At 35.6% G+C, this 16180-nt stretch overlaps 1 protein-coding gene and 1 non-coding gene across 2 annotated transcripts in view; one reads left to right on the top strand and one right to left on the bottom strand.

Moving 5' to 3' along the window:
* EYA1 (EYA transcriptional coactivator and phosphatase 1) overlaps positions 1 to 16180 on the bottom strand; it is a 150772-nt gene that overhangs the window by 40923 nt on the left and 93669 nt on the right. The window contains exon 11 of the mRNA XM_045560905.1: positions 3191 to 3280. Coding sequence (XP_045416861.1) covers positions 3191 to 3280 — 90 coding nt within the window. The remainder of the gene's footprint in view (positions 1 to 3190; positions 3281 to 16180) is intronic.
* Positions 10113 to 10220, top strand: LOC123645502. Its single transcript, XR_006737615.1, has one exon. It is a non-coding gene; the product is annotated as a small nucleolar RNA U13 (small nucleolar RNA).

Below are 16180 nucleotides of genomic sequence, written 5' to 3'. Positions count from 1 at the left end.
ACCGACCAGCAGCAGGGTAAACTGAAATATTATCATATGCTGAAGGCCTTTACTCCCGCTGTTTGCAGATTGCCTTTCAATAAAAATCCAACAGAAAGACTTCTTTCTCCAGCCACTTAGAAAGAGTCATACTTTATACTAAAGAAGCTGAAAAAAACTCCAATTCCATACTGTCGTTCATAAAAAATGACTTCCATATAAGCACCATCGTATAGCACATAGAAACCTTTTTTGTAAAATAATACATAGGACATTAGTCAGACTTAGAAATAGGAAAGCCAGAAGTACACTATGGAACTAAAATCTAAATGCCAGAGTCTCTGGTGGGGAAAAATATTATTTCCTATGATAATTATGTCTCCCTGTCACTCATGTTCCTTAACACGTCAAACATTTTTAATGGTACAGGGAAAAAAATTTCTCCTTTTTATTTTTTTTTCCTAGAATGTCAACAGAATTAATGTAAATTGTGAGTTTTTTAAAATTAAAAAAGATTGCTAAGCAAGATGATAAGACATTTAAAACTAAAAAGGTTAATGTTATTTCACAGAGTTCAATTAACTATTTCTAAATGACTTTAAAATTTATACTCTAAATTTTCTAAATCATACCCCCTAATAGCCATTTTAAGCACATACTTAGATAACACAGTAAATATTACTGGAAACCCCTCATATAGTATATTTCATTATTCAGAATGTCTTATTAACCCAAAGAGTGAACTAACCAAATAACATAGAGGGTAAAAGTTAAGATTGAGAAGAAAATAAAGCCAAATGTCTATAATTAGAGTTCAGAAATCACACTTCAAGCTAACCAAGAGATTGTTAAACCTCCTTGAAATTACTTATACCACAGGCTTTAAAAAGCTAAAAACATGTAATTTAAATATATTAAAATATTCATGTCCCCTACCACAGCACACTGCTAATTGGAGTGTGAAATCAGGCATTACCACATCATTTCTGCCTGATGAGATAATTTTAGTTTTCTTAAAAGCATTATGGCAATACACTTATTTTTGCCAGGAAATAATTTTACCTTTTATTTTGAAAGAAACTTATATTTGCAATGACCAGTCCCAAGTTTGTTGAACTACAGAAATATAAAAGATTTAAATAAGTATAAAAACCAATTTATTTTAAAAATATTGTGTAAATCTAGAGCAACTAAACAATTTCCAGCAACAGGCTAAATCCTTCTTTCATTTATATTTTTGTTGATATCTTTAATGTTATTCTCAAGTAAAATAACTTAAAATCAACTTTTGTAAGGTTACAAGCTTAAAATTTTTCCACTATTGTTTTATATTATTTAGTTCAATTACATTTTTGTTCTCTTTTCTACTTTCCCTTTAATAAGAAATAGTCCTAATGTCAAGAATAGAAACTGATATTTCAATAACTGTACTGACCACTACTTTTTCTTTAATTTGGGTTTGCAGAAAAACTATATCTCTTAGATTCTTAAACTAGAGCTTTTAATATATACTTTTCATATATTTGAGTACTATTTCAGTCTCTATGTATACTTCAGTGTGAGCAATGTCAATAAAAAAATAAAAATATGGTTGTACCACATCAAAATTGAGTTTGGAAATTTTTTGGTCTAACTTTTCACTTTCACCCCATAGTCTTGGCACTGTATGAAGAAGTTTTGGCATTTTTTAGAAGGTAGAATTTTAAAACAATAGCAAATTACTGCTGATTTCTTCTTGATGAGTGCTATTAACACCTATTAACATCAATAAGAGTAAAAAAGTTGTACCTAGGACAAAAATATCAGTGTAGTCTATATCTTTAGAAACAAATAAAAACTTAGGGAAGGAATTTTAACATACTAGAAAATATGGGATTTTTTTGTCCTGGTCTCTCATGAAGGGGAATACAACTATAAATCAGAAATAGCTTTTAAAATACGTATGATAATTAAGCTTTTCTAAAGGCAATTCTGAACTTGTCATTCATTTGGAAAATTTCTACCTTAAATAGTAATGCCTTAACGTGTAATTTCCTCGGGGAAAGTAAACACTTTAAAATGCAAAAAAATTTTATATTTTACCCTTAAGTGTAAAAATAAATATTTCACTAAGGAATAGAAAAAAAATAAAGCACATTTAAATAATTTTATTGCACTGGAAGTTGCCAATTCGTCTGTAGTAGTTTCACTGCAGATGAAAAGAAATCAAAATACAGGACAGATGTTGAACAAACCACATTTAAGTTCTGTCACACACTGGCATTTTTCAAATGATTTTGGCTCATCTATTAAATAAGGTGCATTTTGCTTGATTTTGAAAAGGGAAACATCAGGAAATATTTAAAGGCCAATTGCTGCCAATTAACTTTGATCAGTAAAAGTTCTATCTAAATCTTTCAGATTCTTCTCCTGTCTGAAATAACATACATTTATAAGATCTAGCAAAACATCATCTTGATGATTAATGCCTGTTGGCAGCCCTACCACACGCTTGCTTAACAGCAGGATTTAAATAAACAACTGTCTCTATTAAGAAGGGAGTAAAATGTAGTTATAGTCATGTTTTCTTATAATAGAGATATGAAAAACACTATTCTTTATTCTTAAAAATGCTGCTAACCAAGATCACCATGTTTTTCAGTGCCCCTAACACATTTAGCTGCATAACTTATAAAAATTCCCCCCAAATCATAAAGGACCAATAAGATCATCATCAGTTTGACATAAGAAATCCTGGAAGCCCAGATAGCAGAGGCCTGACTAAAATGTCCTCCCCTACCAATTGAATCAGCCAGGAAGAAAACCATCTGAAGCATCTGACCTAATATAATGAGAGTCTGACATAGACAGCATTTGCAAGCATCACGAATTCTGTTAGATTCTAAAGGTGATACGTCTTGGCAGTGATTATGCAACTGAGAAATATGTAGCCTCTGATAATCAACAAAATTTAATATTTAATATTTTTACTATTGAGATTTTAATCCTTACCAATGGTCATGGGGGATCTAACTTTGAAACACAATAGCCAAAGTAAAGCAAAACAGAAATAACATGAGGCAAAACATAATGCCATATAATAATCGGTAATTACTTTGTCTCATTATTCCAATTATGCATCTTAAAAAATAATACTCCATTGTTATTTTAAAACTAACTGCTTATTTTCAGATATGCAAAATGAAGTAGGTATCAAAAAATTAGCACTTACTTCTAAGTCATTAAAAAATAAATGTGTGTCTGCCAAGTTGAAAATCATTTCTTCCATTCGTAGTCCAAGGGAAACTGAAGTGGGTGGATCCTAAAAGAAGAATTTTACAGGTCAAGAACATATATACTTCAGGTTACATGAAATATAGTGTCACATTAAGAGGAAGTCAGCATCAAGAAAGGCTGAAAGTAAGACACATAGGGAGACTTGGCCTCCAGCTGCTTTCTTTTGGTGTGCATGATTTATTCTACGTGCAAACTTCAATGACTTATTTTATAAAAAGTTCCCTAAATGAAGAAATAACTTGCTTCTTAAAATATTACAAAAAATATAAAATCTAGGGTTACTCAGATGTGTAAAGTAGAGGAAATTCAGCTTTACACATCTGTTTTAGAAGAAATTCAATGAATTAAAAAACCATTGTTTATATTACATCACAATCCATTAAGAGCATCTAAATGTACTGCCACAAACATTATGAAATAGATACACTATACAAAAAATATATACACCATATATTCAGAAGGGTAGCAAATGATAATTTTACCCCAGGTGATAACTCTCTATCATTATTTGCATTTATTCAGACTGCCTGAGAATTTTAAGTATACTCAAGATAGGAAATGACGGCCTGACTACTGGGCACCATGTCCAGCTCAGGGAGCTGATTTTGACATTCACATGACACTACCCAGGCGTCAAACAGCTGATACCACACACAGAGGGGAGTGCTGTCACTCTACAATGTACAATGGTTTCTACCGAAAGCTCCAAGCTTTGAACACTAGTGGTGAGTAAGTCGGTCTATCCTACACAACCCATACCACGATGATACCTACTGCCACTGAAATAAACTTGGGGGACAGGCAGATATTTGCAGTCTTTATGGCGTCACTGTATTTGTAATATATCAAATCCAAGAAGCAACATGGTTCATGGTTGCAGATCCTGCATACTTAGTGAAGAAGGAAAAAATTTCCAAAGGAAAGTAAATGAGGATATAAAATTAGTTTTTGAAGGTTTTACTAGCATTCTAATAACAATATCAACTTTTACAGGTATGCAGTTTCAAATTTTTCCAAAAAAACAGTAATTACTGATATATTATTATCACAGCAAACCTTTGGAATAAACACAGAATCATTTAACCAGGGAAATTATAATTGGAGAAATTATGCCTTCGGCGAGGCCACCCATCTGGCCGGGGTGTACTCTGCTTATCACCATTCTTTGAGTCTTGTATTAGAACTGAGAACATAAAACCCAAAGAAAATAAGTTTCTTACTATCCAGTATAGCCCAACATAAACTTTGTACACTTTCTGTATTGTCTTCTGAACATACTGTTTTCATCCCAAATATCAAGACTTGCCTGCGTCTTACTCCCTACTCCCCACTCCCCATGTATTTAAAGCCCTCGTGCCCTGAGCAGCCACAAGCCCCTCTCCTCACATGCTTTTGGAAGCAGCAGGAAGTGGCGGAAGAGCCCTAGACCGAGGGCCCAAGCCTGCCTTTACCCTCCCACTTTGGTGTCCTTGTCTTGTGGAGCCTCAGTTTATTCATCTAATGAATCAGACGGCTAGATAGCAATCACAATGTTCTCACATAGACAAATAAAAAAATTGTCTCCCAATTTGATACAACCGTATGTGTTTGTACACTTAAGAGAGAGCAGGGGCCAGAAATGGCAGAATGGGGGCGGAGCGTCAACAGGCACCTGCCCTGGGCCAATCAGGTGTGGCCAAGGAGGCGGGGCCAGCACCATCTAGCCCTCCAGCACCGCCCACATCCCACCAGCACCGCCCAGTTCTACCTTCCAGGAGTCCCAGAGGAGAAAAGGAGGGATGACTGTTAAATAAGAGGGTATGGCATTTCTCTCACCTCAATTCCTCTCCTGCCTGCGCCTTTTCTGCTTGCTGACAGTGGAAAGGAGGCAGAGGACAGACATAGTATCGCCAAAAGTTGAGGATTAGGTTGGCGCAGGAGCAAAGCAAACACCCCCGGGTTTGTAAGAGGGCAGAGAAGAAATAAAGACCCAGAGGCTAATTTAGTGTCCAAGAGCTGCGTTGTGAGGGACAAATGAAAACAATTCCCTCAGATTTCCTGTGGGATGATTCATACTTCTAAGTATTTTTAAATTGTTCCTCTTTAATACCACCTGAAATCACTATGAAGGTTCATAGATTGTGGAAGAATTAAAAACAGTTCACCAATAAGTGATGGAAAACTTATTCACTCTTAGTTTTATAGGAAATTGCTCCTCACATGGATTCTAGGTATCAGCATGCAATGCTGGAAAAAGCAAATGCTCAAATATACTCTGCAGCAGAATTAACCAGGAGGGGAAGTTCATGCAGTTGTTTCTAAAGCAAAACACCTAAGGTGTTTACTCCCTCTAGTTCAGGTCAATAAAAATACACTGACTTGTCCCATAACCGTGTCAATGAATCCTTTCATGTGGTAAGGATAGAGGCTCGCCACATTTATTTAATTGCCAATTCTTAAATTTATGTGCCATCGTATTGTTACTTTTGAAAAAGTACTAATTCCCCTTGATATGGTTGCTTATTTATATGACCACTGAAAGAATTACCCTATTGTTTGTTAATATATAGCATACTTTAACTTTTCTTCATAAATTACAGTAATGACTTGCTATTCAGAATACTAATAAATTTTAAAGGCTTGTTCAGTCTTGTGGTAAAATACAACACAGATGTTGGCCTTATTTACTTTTTAATGTTATTCTCTTTTGTATTAGCCATCATTCCTTAACAGTTTTTATACCTGCCACTCCACGGTACTGTTATAAAACATTTACTACTTGAACGAGAATTTTAGAATGGAAAGGGGGTTCTCGTCCCCTCTTTTCCAAACAGTGTTTTCCAAAGATCTTTTTACCACAATCCACAGTAAAAAATATATTTTACACCATGATCTAATAGTTTCTCTCTCACGTGTGCACATGTGTGTGCGCCCACACACACACAGCTCAAATATAATTTGGCAAAACACAACTTCTTTACTGTCTGTGCAGAGTGCACGCTGATTACTCTCCATGTCACACCTCTGTCCTGATGTACAGTTTAAAAAGCAGAGCTCTAGAGGATACCAACATTTTTGATTTTAGAGACAGGAACACTAAGTTCCAAGAGTGTGATTTGTGTGGGGTAACCAAGCTGTCAAGGGTACAAAGCCAGCTCACCTTGTATGTTTTACCTAAAAGGAAACTAAGAGAAGGACAGACAGATAATCGTGCTCACAGATTTGGTTACACATTCTAGCAACTGGAGTTTTTCTCATACAGAGGTTAGATTTTATTTTCCTGTTATAATAAATAATATTTTAAGACCATTAAAATTTTTAAACATGTCAAATGTGACAAAAGCTAACACTGAATAGTTAATAAGTTACTTGTAGCTTGATGGTTTATTTTGGCATATTTAGAAGGAAAAACATGTTCTTAGACCAAAACTAAGACCTTAAAAATCACATCTTTGGTTTAACCTCACTTTTTTTTTTTTTTGAAAGAAGTAATTTTGTTGCAATCCTAGGCTACCCATAGCTGTTTTCAGCATATCAAAGACAAATTATGTCTACTAATAGAAAGTAATATTATACAGAAAAATTAAATAATGATGAAATCTGAATGTCTGTAGATCCAGGCCTAAAACAACTGTGTTGCCTTCATCCTCCATCAAGTGATCTTTAATTATCCCATTGTTTCAAAATCTTTTTCTTATGTTCTCAACAAAGAACAATAGAATTTCTCAACACAGAACTGCCCAAAAGACTAAAATTATTACCATACTATACCCAAGTCACCATCATCATGCCTGGTCCACTGTTGGTTTTTGAACTGTTTCCTGATTTGAATTCAGATGTTGAAAATATAATCGTGTTTGAAGTAAATAAAACAAAGGGGTGTCTATAAACACATGTGAGTACTGAATCATCAGAGGACTATGATATTGCCTCTTGTCTTCCTTTGTTTTATAGATGAGCTAGGGCATTTGATTAACTTCAAAGATCGTTAAAAATGTACTTTTTAGTAACCCAAGCCATACAGTGCTTCAAAAATTGAGTTTACCGAGAATCTCATGCCAGATGAAGGCACTGCTACACCTGCAGGGCTGAGCCATTTGCTGTCAAACTTCAGGAAATCTCTTAGGACGACAAGTAATGAAACTGCCTTGTATATAGAGCTTACAACATCATCATCCAGCTCATCTCTTGACTGAACTAGGTCTAACAGTTCAGTCGTCAGCAGCAGCACTTTTTTGCCACCTATCACAGAAATTAAAGGAGATCTTCTAAAATAATTGTGGTCATAACTTGCAGGCAAAGAACTTTCACGTACAGGATAGAAGAAGGCTGGAAATGTACACTCTCGTAATGGTCAGTCAGAGTCTAGACTAGAATTCTAACTGCCATTTGCTTGCTGTATGTGATGGTGGGCAAGTTAAGTTACTTAACCTCTGGGTCTCAGGTCCCTCATCAGCAAAATGGGAATAAAATAGCTTTGTATGCAAGATGAAATTTGGTATCATATTTAATGTTCTGGACATAATGACTGGCAAATAGCAAGCTGCCACTGCCACTACTACTACTACTACTACTACTACTACTACTACTACTACTGTTGTGATTTCTATGATTACTACAATAGCTGTAGGACAATCCAGACATGGAACTCCATGCCAGGGCTACCAAAAATGCATCAATATTCTTCATTCAAACTGGATGTGAAATTCAGGCTGTTGAAAGATAAGAGCCACCCCAAAAAAGTCCCTTCTCCAACTTTCATTGAAAGGAAGTTAAGAAATTATTCCTGTAATTTACCCATCTACCTCTGTAGCACTACCTTTAAGGAGTCATGAGTTCAAAATGGACTTTTACTGTAGATGTTACATCAAGGCACTTTCTATGGAATTGTCATACAATTCCTCATGCCAATATTTTTGGGGTGAACATGTTTTTAAGAGCCCAGTCATCAGTAAAGCTGATTTGGGTGGAAGCTAACCTGACCACCATGCAACATGACCACTCCCAGGAGGGGATGCCATTGGTTTTCCCAAGGGCCATAAGCCCAGCTCCTTGGTACACAACTGATTCTTATCACTAGGAAAGATGACTCAACTCTAGGAAGCTGGCAAAATGTGCCCCCTACTCTGAAGATCTAGGAACTAAAGGGAGGTGGTGTCATTCTGATGGGATCTAGGCAATGCACCAATATAACTGAAACCTAGAAGTGTTCTTCAAACAAATCAATCACTTGCATAGCTAAGTTGTGTGATGGCTTTGAGCTAGTCACATGTGCCTTTTAGCTTATGCAGTTTAACAATTAAATGGTGAGAGTTTGTGAATAGGCACTTAAGCACAGCTCAAATCCACTGCTTTTGGTCAATTAACAAATGACTGGGGAGAATAGGTCTTGGCAAAATCTTGACCCTGCCCAAGTTTATTTATCAAAAAATGTCTTCCAAGAATACGTGAACAGTAAATCGTAATTACTGAAATACAGTCCAAATTTAGTAACTTCTATGCATAGTCCCTGAAAATTTTCAGTGATCACAAAATGATACTGTATTCTAGCATTTCGGGAATAATATAATATTTTAGAGATGTCTTATTTGTGGTACAAAGGATAAATTTGTGGAAGCACTTTAAGAATATCAAGTAAATATAAAAATATCAGCCACCGTAATAAGAAAGAAGTGGAGTCTTTCAGTGTCAATTCTGGAGCATCTGTATCAAGCATCTAGTATTCTTTCCACTCAAAGTAAGGTGCATACAATTTGGACCATGCTCACTCCATGATGAAAATAGAGTTTATATCTTTGGGGGATTATTTGAAAACCAAAAAAATCTTTCTTCTACAAAGAGCAACTCTGGTTGGATCATGCAACTGAATGCAAGGGAAAGGTATTCCATGCCTTGGGTCTCTGATGTGAGCATAGCATTTTTTCCTTAATAGTTAATGACTTCCCAAGTAAAGATCAGTACATTAGATTGTACATAAACGTTTGCTAAATATGTATTCTCACACTGAGACTTACAAGCAAACTACCTGTACAGAAAATGCATAAGGTTAGACTTAAGCCTCCAGTAGGACAATTGGGATCTACCAGTCAGCCACCAAGCACACCTACAGATTAACAACATTAGTTCACTGACTTGAGACTATGGCTGATGAACTGAACTTTACTATGCTATGAAAAGATAATAAAGGCATGTAGCACCTGCCAGATTACTCAGTATGAGCCACTGAGGACACCTCTCTGTCCACTAAAAGTGACCAGTAAGACTTGATCAAGGATCTACAGTAACATTGTAGAGCTATTCAAGGAGAGGAGATAGCTGGGAAAATATCAAAATTCAGAAAGGTGTTTAGTTTCATCTGAAAACTTTGCCTCACTACAAACATCTCTGAGCTAGTTATCTGCAACAGGAACTGTTAGTCCTTTCATTTCTGGCAGCAGATCTACATATACTTGATTCAGTTGAATTAAAGACCTAATACTTTACAAAACTCCCCAAACTCTTGAGTTTTCTCCTTCCTAATCAACCATCTTTGAGCTAAGAAGAAAGGCTGTACGGAGTAAGACAGACCGTCCTGAAATGTACCGTGTAAGAAGCCTCTCAGACCAGAAGACTGAAGTTTTAAAGACGATGGCAACCAGACACACTCAAGAAGACTATACCCCCATCTATGAAGTCTTGACAAAAAAAAAATAAAAATAAAAACAAAAAAAAACCCCTGAATATAATTAAGCTTCTACATCTACCAGTTAGTAGGAAATACAAGGGACAATGGAACATGTTAAATGATACAACAGGAATGCAATCAAGAAAACCTAGACTCTCAGGAACTCTATAGGACAATAGTCTGCTTACTTCAATAGAAATACACAAGGTCATCCACCCTTTTGTAGTTCTTAAGCATGAGGATTAGGTTTTCACACTTATGTGTGAGATGTCCCTCCCTCAAACCTTGTTAGGACCTCAGTATATTCATTACTTGTCTGCTGTGCAAACAAAACAAATCACAAAATACACAAAGTTAAGAAAAAAGATTGAGTTGGAATCTACAGATTAAAAGATACTTCAGAGATATATAACCTGTAAAAAAGAGAAATAAATAATATCTTTGGAGAAAAACAAACTAGAAATAGAAGAAAACCACTCCAACATAATAGAGGTCATATATGAAAAGCCCATAGCTAACATCATTCTCAGTGGTGAACAACTGAAAGTTTTTCCTCTAAGATCAGTAACAAGACAAGGAGGTTGCTTTCACTACTTCTGTTTAACATAGAACACAGGAAATAGTCCTAGTCAGAGCTATTAGGCAAGAATAACAACTAAAAAGCATCAAAATTATAAAGGAAGAAGTAAAATGATCTCTGCTTGCAATGACATGACTGTATATATAGAAAACCACAAAGATTCCACAGAAAAACCTGTTAGACATTTAATAAACGAATTCAGCACAGTTGCAGGATATAAAATCAACACTCAAAAACCATTGTGTTTCTGTAGACTAATAATGAGCAATCTGGCAAGAAAATTAGGAAAAAAATTCCATTTACAATAGCAATAACAAAAGGAATCAAATATTTAGGAATAAACTGAACCAAAAGACTTGTATACTGACAATTTTAAAAATGTTGCTAAAAGAAATTAAAGAAGACACAAATAAATAGAAAGACATCTCATATTCACCGATGTAAGACAATGTTAAGATGTCAGTACTATCCAAAGTGATTTACAGATCTAATGCAATCCTTATCAAATCCACAATGGTATTTTTTTCAGAAATAGAAAAATCCATTTTAAACTTTATGTGGAATCTCAAGGCACCCTGAATAGCCAAAACAATCTTGAAAAATAACAAAGTTGGAAGTCTCATGCTTCCCAATTTCAAAACTTATTACAAAGACACGGTAATCAAAACAATGTGGTCCTCGCATAAATACAGATGTATAGACCAATAGAATAGAAGAGAGACCAGAAATAAACCCTTGCATTTATGGTCAAATGATTTTCAACAAGGGTGACAAGACCATTTAATGGGGAAATTATAGTCTTTTCAACAAATGGTGCTGGGAAAACTGGATATCCACATGCAAAAGAATCAAGCTGGATCCTTATCTTACACCACACACAAAAACGAACTCAAAAGAGACCAAAGACCTAAATTTAAGAGCTAATCTATAAAACTCTTAGGGGAAAAACTTCATGAGATTGGATTTGGCAATGACTTTTTTGACACCAAAAGCAAAGGCAACAAGAGAAAAATAATAGATAAATTTGACTCCATCAAAAAGAAAAACTTACATGCATCAAAGAGCACAATTCACAGAGTAATAGGGCAATCTACAGAATGGGAGAAAATATTTGCAAATTATATATTTGATAAGGGGTTAATATCCAGAAATAAGACCTCCTACAACTCAATAACCAAAAGACCCTTGACTGAAAAATGGGTGAAGGACTTAAGTAGACATTTCTCTAAAGAAGATATATAAATGGTCAATAGCACTTGAAATATGCTCAACGTCACTAAATCATGAGGGAAATGTGAATCCAAACCATGATGAGATACCATCTCACAGCCATTAGGATGGCTACTATCAGACAACAAAATAAAATAGAAAGTAACAAGTGTTGATAAAGATGTGGAGAAATTGGAATTCTTGGGCACTGCTGGTGGGAACATAAGATGGTGCAGGTGCTTTGAAATAATATAAATAATATGGCAGAAAATTAAACTATAGAATTATTACATGATCCAGCAATTCCACTTCTGGGTATATACCCAGAAAGATGGAAGGAAGATATTTGTACACTCATGTCTATAGCAGCATTATTTACAACAGCCATAAGGTGGAAGCAACCCAAGTGTCCACTGACAGATGACTGGATAAACAAAATTGGTATAAACCTACAATGGAATATTTAACCTTAAAAAGAAAGGAATTCTGACACATATTATAACATAGATGAATCTTGAGGACATTATGCTGAGTGGAATAAGCCAATCATAGAAAGACAAATACTATATAATTCTACTTATATGAGGTACCTCAAATTCATAGAGACAAAGTAGATTAGAGGTTGCTAGGAACCAGGGTGGGGAGGGAGAACGTGGAGTTGTTTAATGGATATAGATTTTTCGTTTTGCAAGATGAAGGAGCGTTCTGGAGATTGGTTGCACAACAATGTGAATGTACTTAATAATACTGAATTGTATCATTAAAACTGGTTAAGAAGGTAACTACTTAACTGTACCATTAAAAATGGTTAAGATGATAAAGTCTGTTATGTACATTTTACCATAATTAAAAATGAAAATTTAAAAATATTGGAGAAATAGAACTATTGATTAGTTAATGATATTACAAAATTATTATTAATTTGGCTAGATGGCTAAAGTATTGAATACCATCTACTATTTCTATTTTAAAAATTATTTTAATCGATTCTTACATACTGAAATATATATAAATTAAATGATAAAATATCTGCAATTTGCTTTGAAAAATCATCCTAGGACTGAACATGGAGAAATGTGGCAAGGATATAAATAAAACATTGATATTTGTTACAGCTGGAGAGGTTACACTGAGTTCATCATACATACTATTCCATCTACTTTTCTATATGTTTGGAAGTTTCTATAATAAAAAATTAAAAAATAAATAAAAACATTCACTGAGACAAGATTGGTTTTCTTTGATGGATTAAAAATATTTATTTTGAAAATTTAAAGCATATGCAAGCTATACATTTAAAATGCCCCCCCCCCCAAAATTTAGAACCCAAAATTACAAAAGCCTTGTAAAGTTCCTCAGCGTATCACCTTTTATTGAACAGAAGGTGCTAGGACTTGCTTGGGTAATCTGTACCCAGACATGAGAGGATTTGGAATATAGACAAGAATGTATATCAGGTACTGCTTTGCTTGTATTAACTCTACTCATTTTTAACACACAGAGTGTTCTTTTCTAGGAACCCAGAGGAACTCCTACATTTATTATTGAAGCCACAGGATCTTCATCTCGTATATTTATGAACAGCAGTGTCGAATTGCAATGCTGATCAGCTGCAAAGGAGAAATCCCATTGTAATTTAAGAATAGCAGTAAACTTAGAAACATCTCATTTAGGGCCTCTGGCATTTATTTTTTGGTTGTATGGCTCCTGCGGATCCCGATTTTTTTTTTTCCTGATCCACAATGCTAGTGTGATCATTGACATCCTATTACCAGCTGTTTCTTACTAGTTAAATGATGTAGCTACTAGGGAATGCCTATCATGAATAATACACGGAGACTTGTTTCCTTCTTAGCATTGTTATTTCTTTAGAGATTCTGCAGTTTCACTCTTAGTGGATTTAGAGTGGCATTTGTTTAAAATAATTTTACCCCAACGATGGACTGCTGTTGCAGATTCATTCATCCTCCACAAAGAGCATCCTTTATTAATTTATAAACTCCCTGAAGGCAGGAATTATGGCTGAGCACCTACTACACTACTCTGTATGTATTTTGTAAATCATGAATGACTGACTTTCTGAACAACTCATTAGTGTCAGGCCAGGAAACAATGGTGACTTGGGCAGGAGACAGGTGTGTAGCCAGGCATGAGTTCTGGGTACTGCAGTCCATGTAACCTGGGAAGTTTTGTGTTTGCAACTTGAGAAGGGAGCACTGGGTGGTACAATTTTCTGAATTACTTCATGGATGTTTTTCATGATCATTATCCACAACTAAACTACTCTATGCTAGAAGGCTAAGGTACCGAGTACCACCTACTACTTCTGTTCTGACAAATTCTTCTGCTGGAGTCTTACGTTTCATAGTCCTAACGGAGATCACACGGGAAGCCACCATAACTCCTTCCAGGTCGCCAGGAAAGAGAGGTAGTGGGGACATCCTTACATGCCTTTTGCTTTATTCCGGTGACCAGGTTGAAGTTCCTGCTGCTCAGATTATTCTGTTGCTCATTTATGCAGCAAATTATTATAGTTACATCTGCACTGCTAATTTTAGTAGTTGTACATGATATTTGACCTTAACTACGTTGTAAATAACACCGTGAAAGCTGTTTTGAAGGCAGTATGTGCTTATCCCCAATTCTCTCGACCTTGTTAGGAGGTTGTACCTTTTTATGTTGAAGCCATGTTCACCAAGGTGGCTTACAGACATCACGCAAGGGAGAAGAGGCATCATGTAATTTCACCGACTGGACAGCTGAAACAAATCGTGTCACAGAATTGCTTATGACCTCCTCAGAGCAAAGCTTGAAGAAACAATTGGAATGTAGAGTGTATAGCGTTTTTTAAAGAAAAAAGCAGCCACTCTATTTTACTGACAGTGCTACACAAGCATACATCATCTTTCTGTAAATTCAGCAGCTCTGTCCTCATGACAACAACAAAACACCTTTTATGCCCTAAGCTCTATCCACAGCCAATTGAGCAAGATCCTTATCACAACTTCTTGGTACTACTGAGGACTTTCCACAGTAGATCTTCCCTCTCCTGCAAAGCTGACTAGAGACCCCTGCCCACCACTGTTCACATCACCATGTCACACAGAGGCCAAAGAATGAGCATCACCTGCAGGCACATTGGTATCTTTCCTAACTCCTCTCGCTGTTTTGGTTTTTTTTTTTTTTTTTAAAAGAAAACTCTGTGGACTAGGTTGAAGTGCAGTGGTGCAATCACAGCTTCCTGTAGCCTTAAACTCCTTAGGCACAAGCGATCCTCCTGCCTCAGACTCCCAAGTAGCTCAGAGTACAAGTGTGTGCCACCATGCCTGGCTAATTTTTCGTAGAGACGGGGTCTCACTATGTTGTCCAGGCTGGTGTTGAACTCCTGGGCTCAAGTGATCCTCCCGTCTTGGCCTCCCAAAGTGCTGGGGTTATAGGCACGAGCCACTGTGCCTGGCCATCTCACTGTCTTTTATCAGTTCTGCGAGCTCCATTCCTGGAGCTCTCTACTGGCCCAGCACCACTTAAGCACATTATTCTGGCAAAATGCATAAAAGAATCACACAAGTCTGATGAAAGTCCCACAGTTCAGCCAGCTAAAGAAAGCTAGAGTCATACATGAATAAAATGATCACGAAGCTGAGAAAAAATGTAACACTCCCCAGTTCCTGGCTTCAAATGACAATGCAATCTATTTTTAGTGGCGAACACAAACACTCTACAGAATTGAGGCTGCTTCAGAAATGATTTTCTTAACCTATTTTTATTTACTTTTGGCTCAGAGTATCCATGGGCCTTTGAGACTCAAAATAGATGGAAAGGTGAAGGAAAACCAGTTTGTCTCTTTTGGGCTTTTAGAATGGGATAAAGAATATTTTTCTGATTATAAATATCTCTTCTCAGTTATCTAGAAATCTTAAATGTAACCCTTTATCTAACCATGAAAATATCTCTACCTTTTACGTGACTATTTTTAAAAGATACATTGATATTTTTAGAGTTGATTTAACAATGCCACTAATGTCAAACATTACATTAGGTCTTGTGTAGTCTAAAAGAATAAGACATTTCAGTTTTATTGTAAGAACCACTAAAAATAGCGCCAAAATGTTAATGAGGAAGCAGTTTCTCTTTATTGCTTAGATATACCAGTTAAGCATCAAGAGAAAAATTGTTCCTATGTTTAACACAGCTCTGGTTCCCATTTACGTGCCCTTGCACGTTTTGCTCTGCTATTCCCTTCCTCTTGCCATCTTATTTTTCTAAGTTGAAAAGCAAAAAAAATTTAACAGTAAAATAAAGGAAACAAACACATTAGACAATATAAATTATCTAATTGAAATTCTTTAAGTTCAGACATTTAAGAACTATTTTGGTATCTAAGTAATTATTCCAATTTTAAGTAGCACAGTATTTTGAATTAGTAATTGGGCTCTACAAAGTACATACAGTGTTTCTACAAAAACACAAAAAAGTTAATTTTGCCTTTTAAT

This window comes from Lemur catta, chromosome 9 (assembly GCF_020740605.2).
Source record: "Lemur catta isolate mLemCat1 chromosome 9, mLemCat1.pri, whole genome shotgun sequence".
In the NCBI taxonomy this organism is placed as follows: domain Eukaryota; kingdom Metazoa; phylum Chordata; class Mammalia; order Primates; family Lemuridae; genus Lemur; species Lemur catta.
This window is presented reverse-complemented; position numbering and strand designations above follow the sequence as displayed.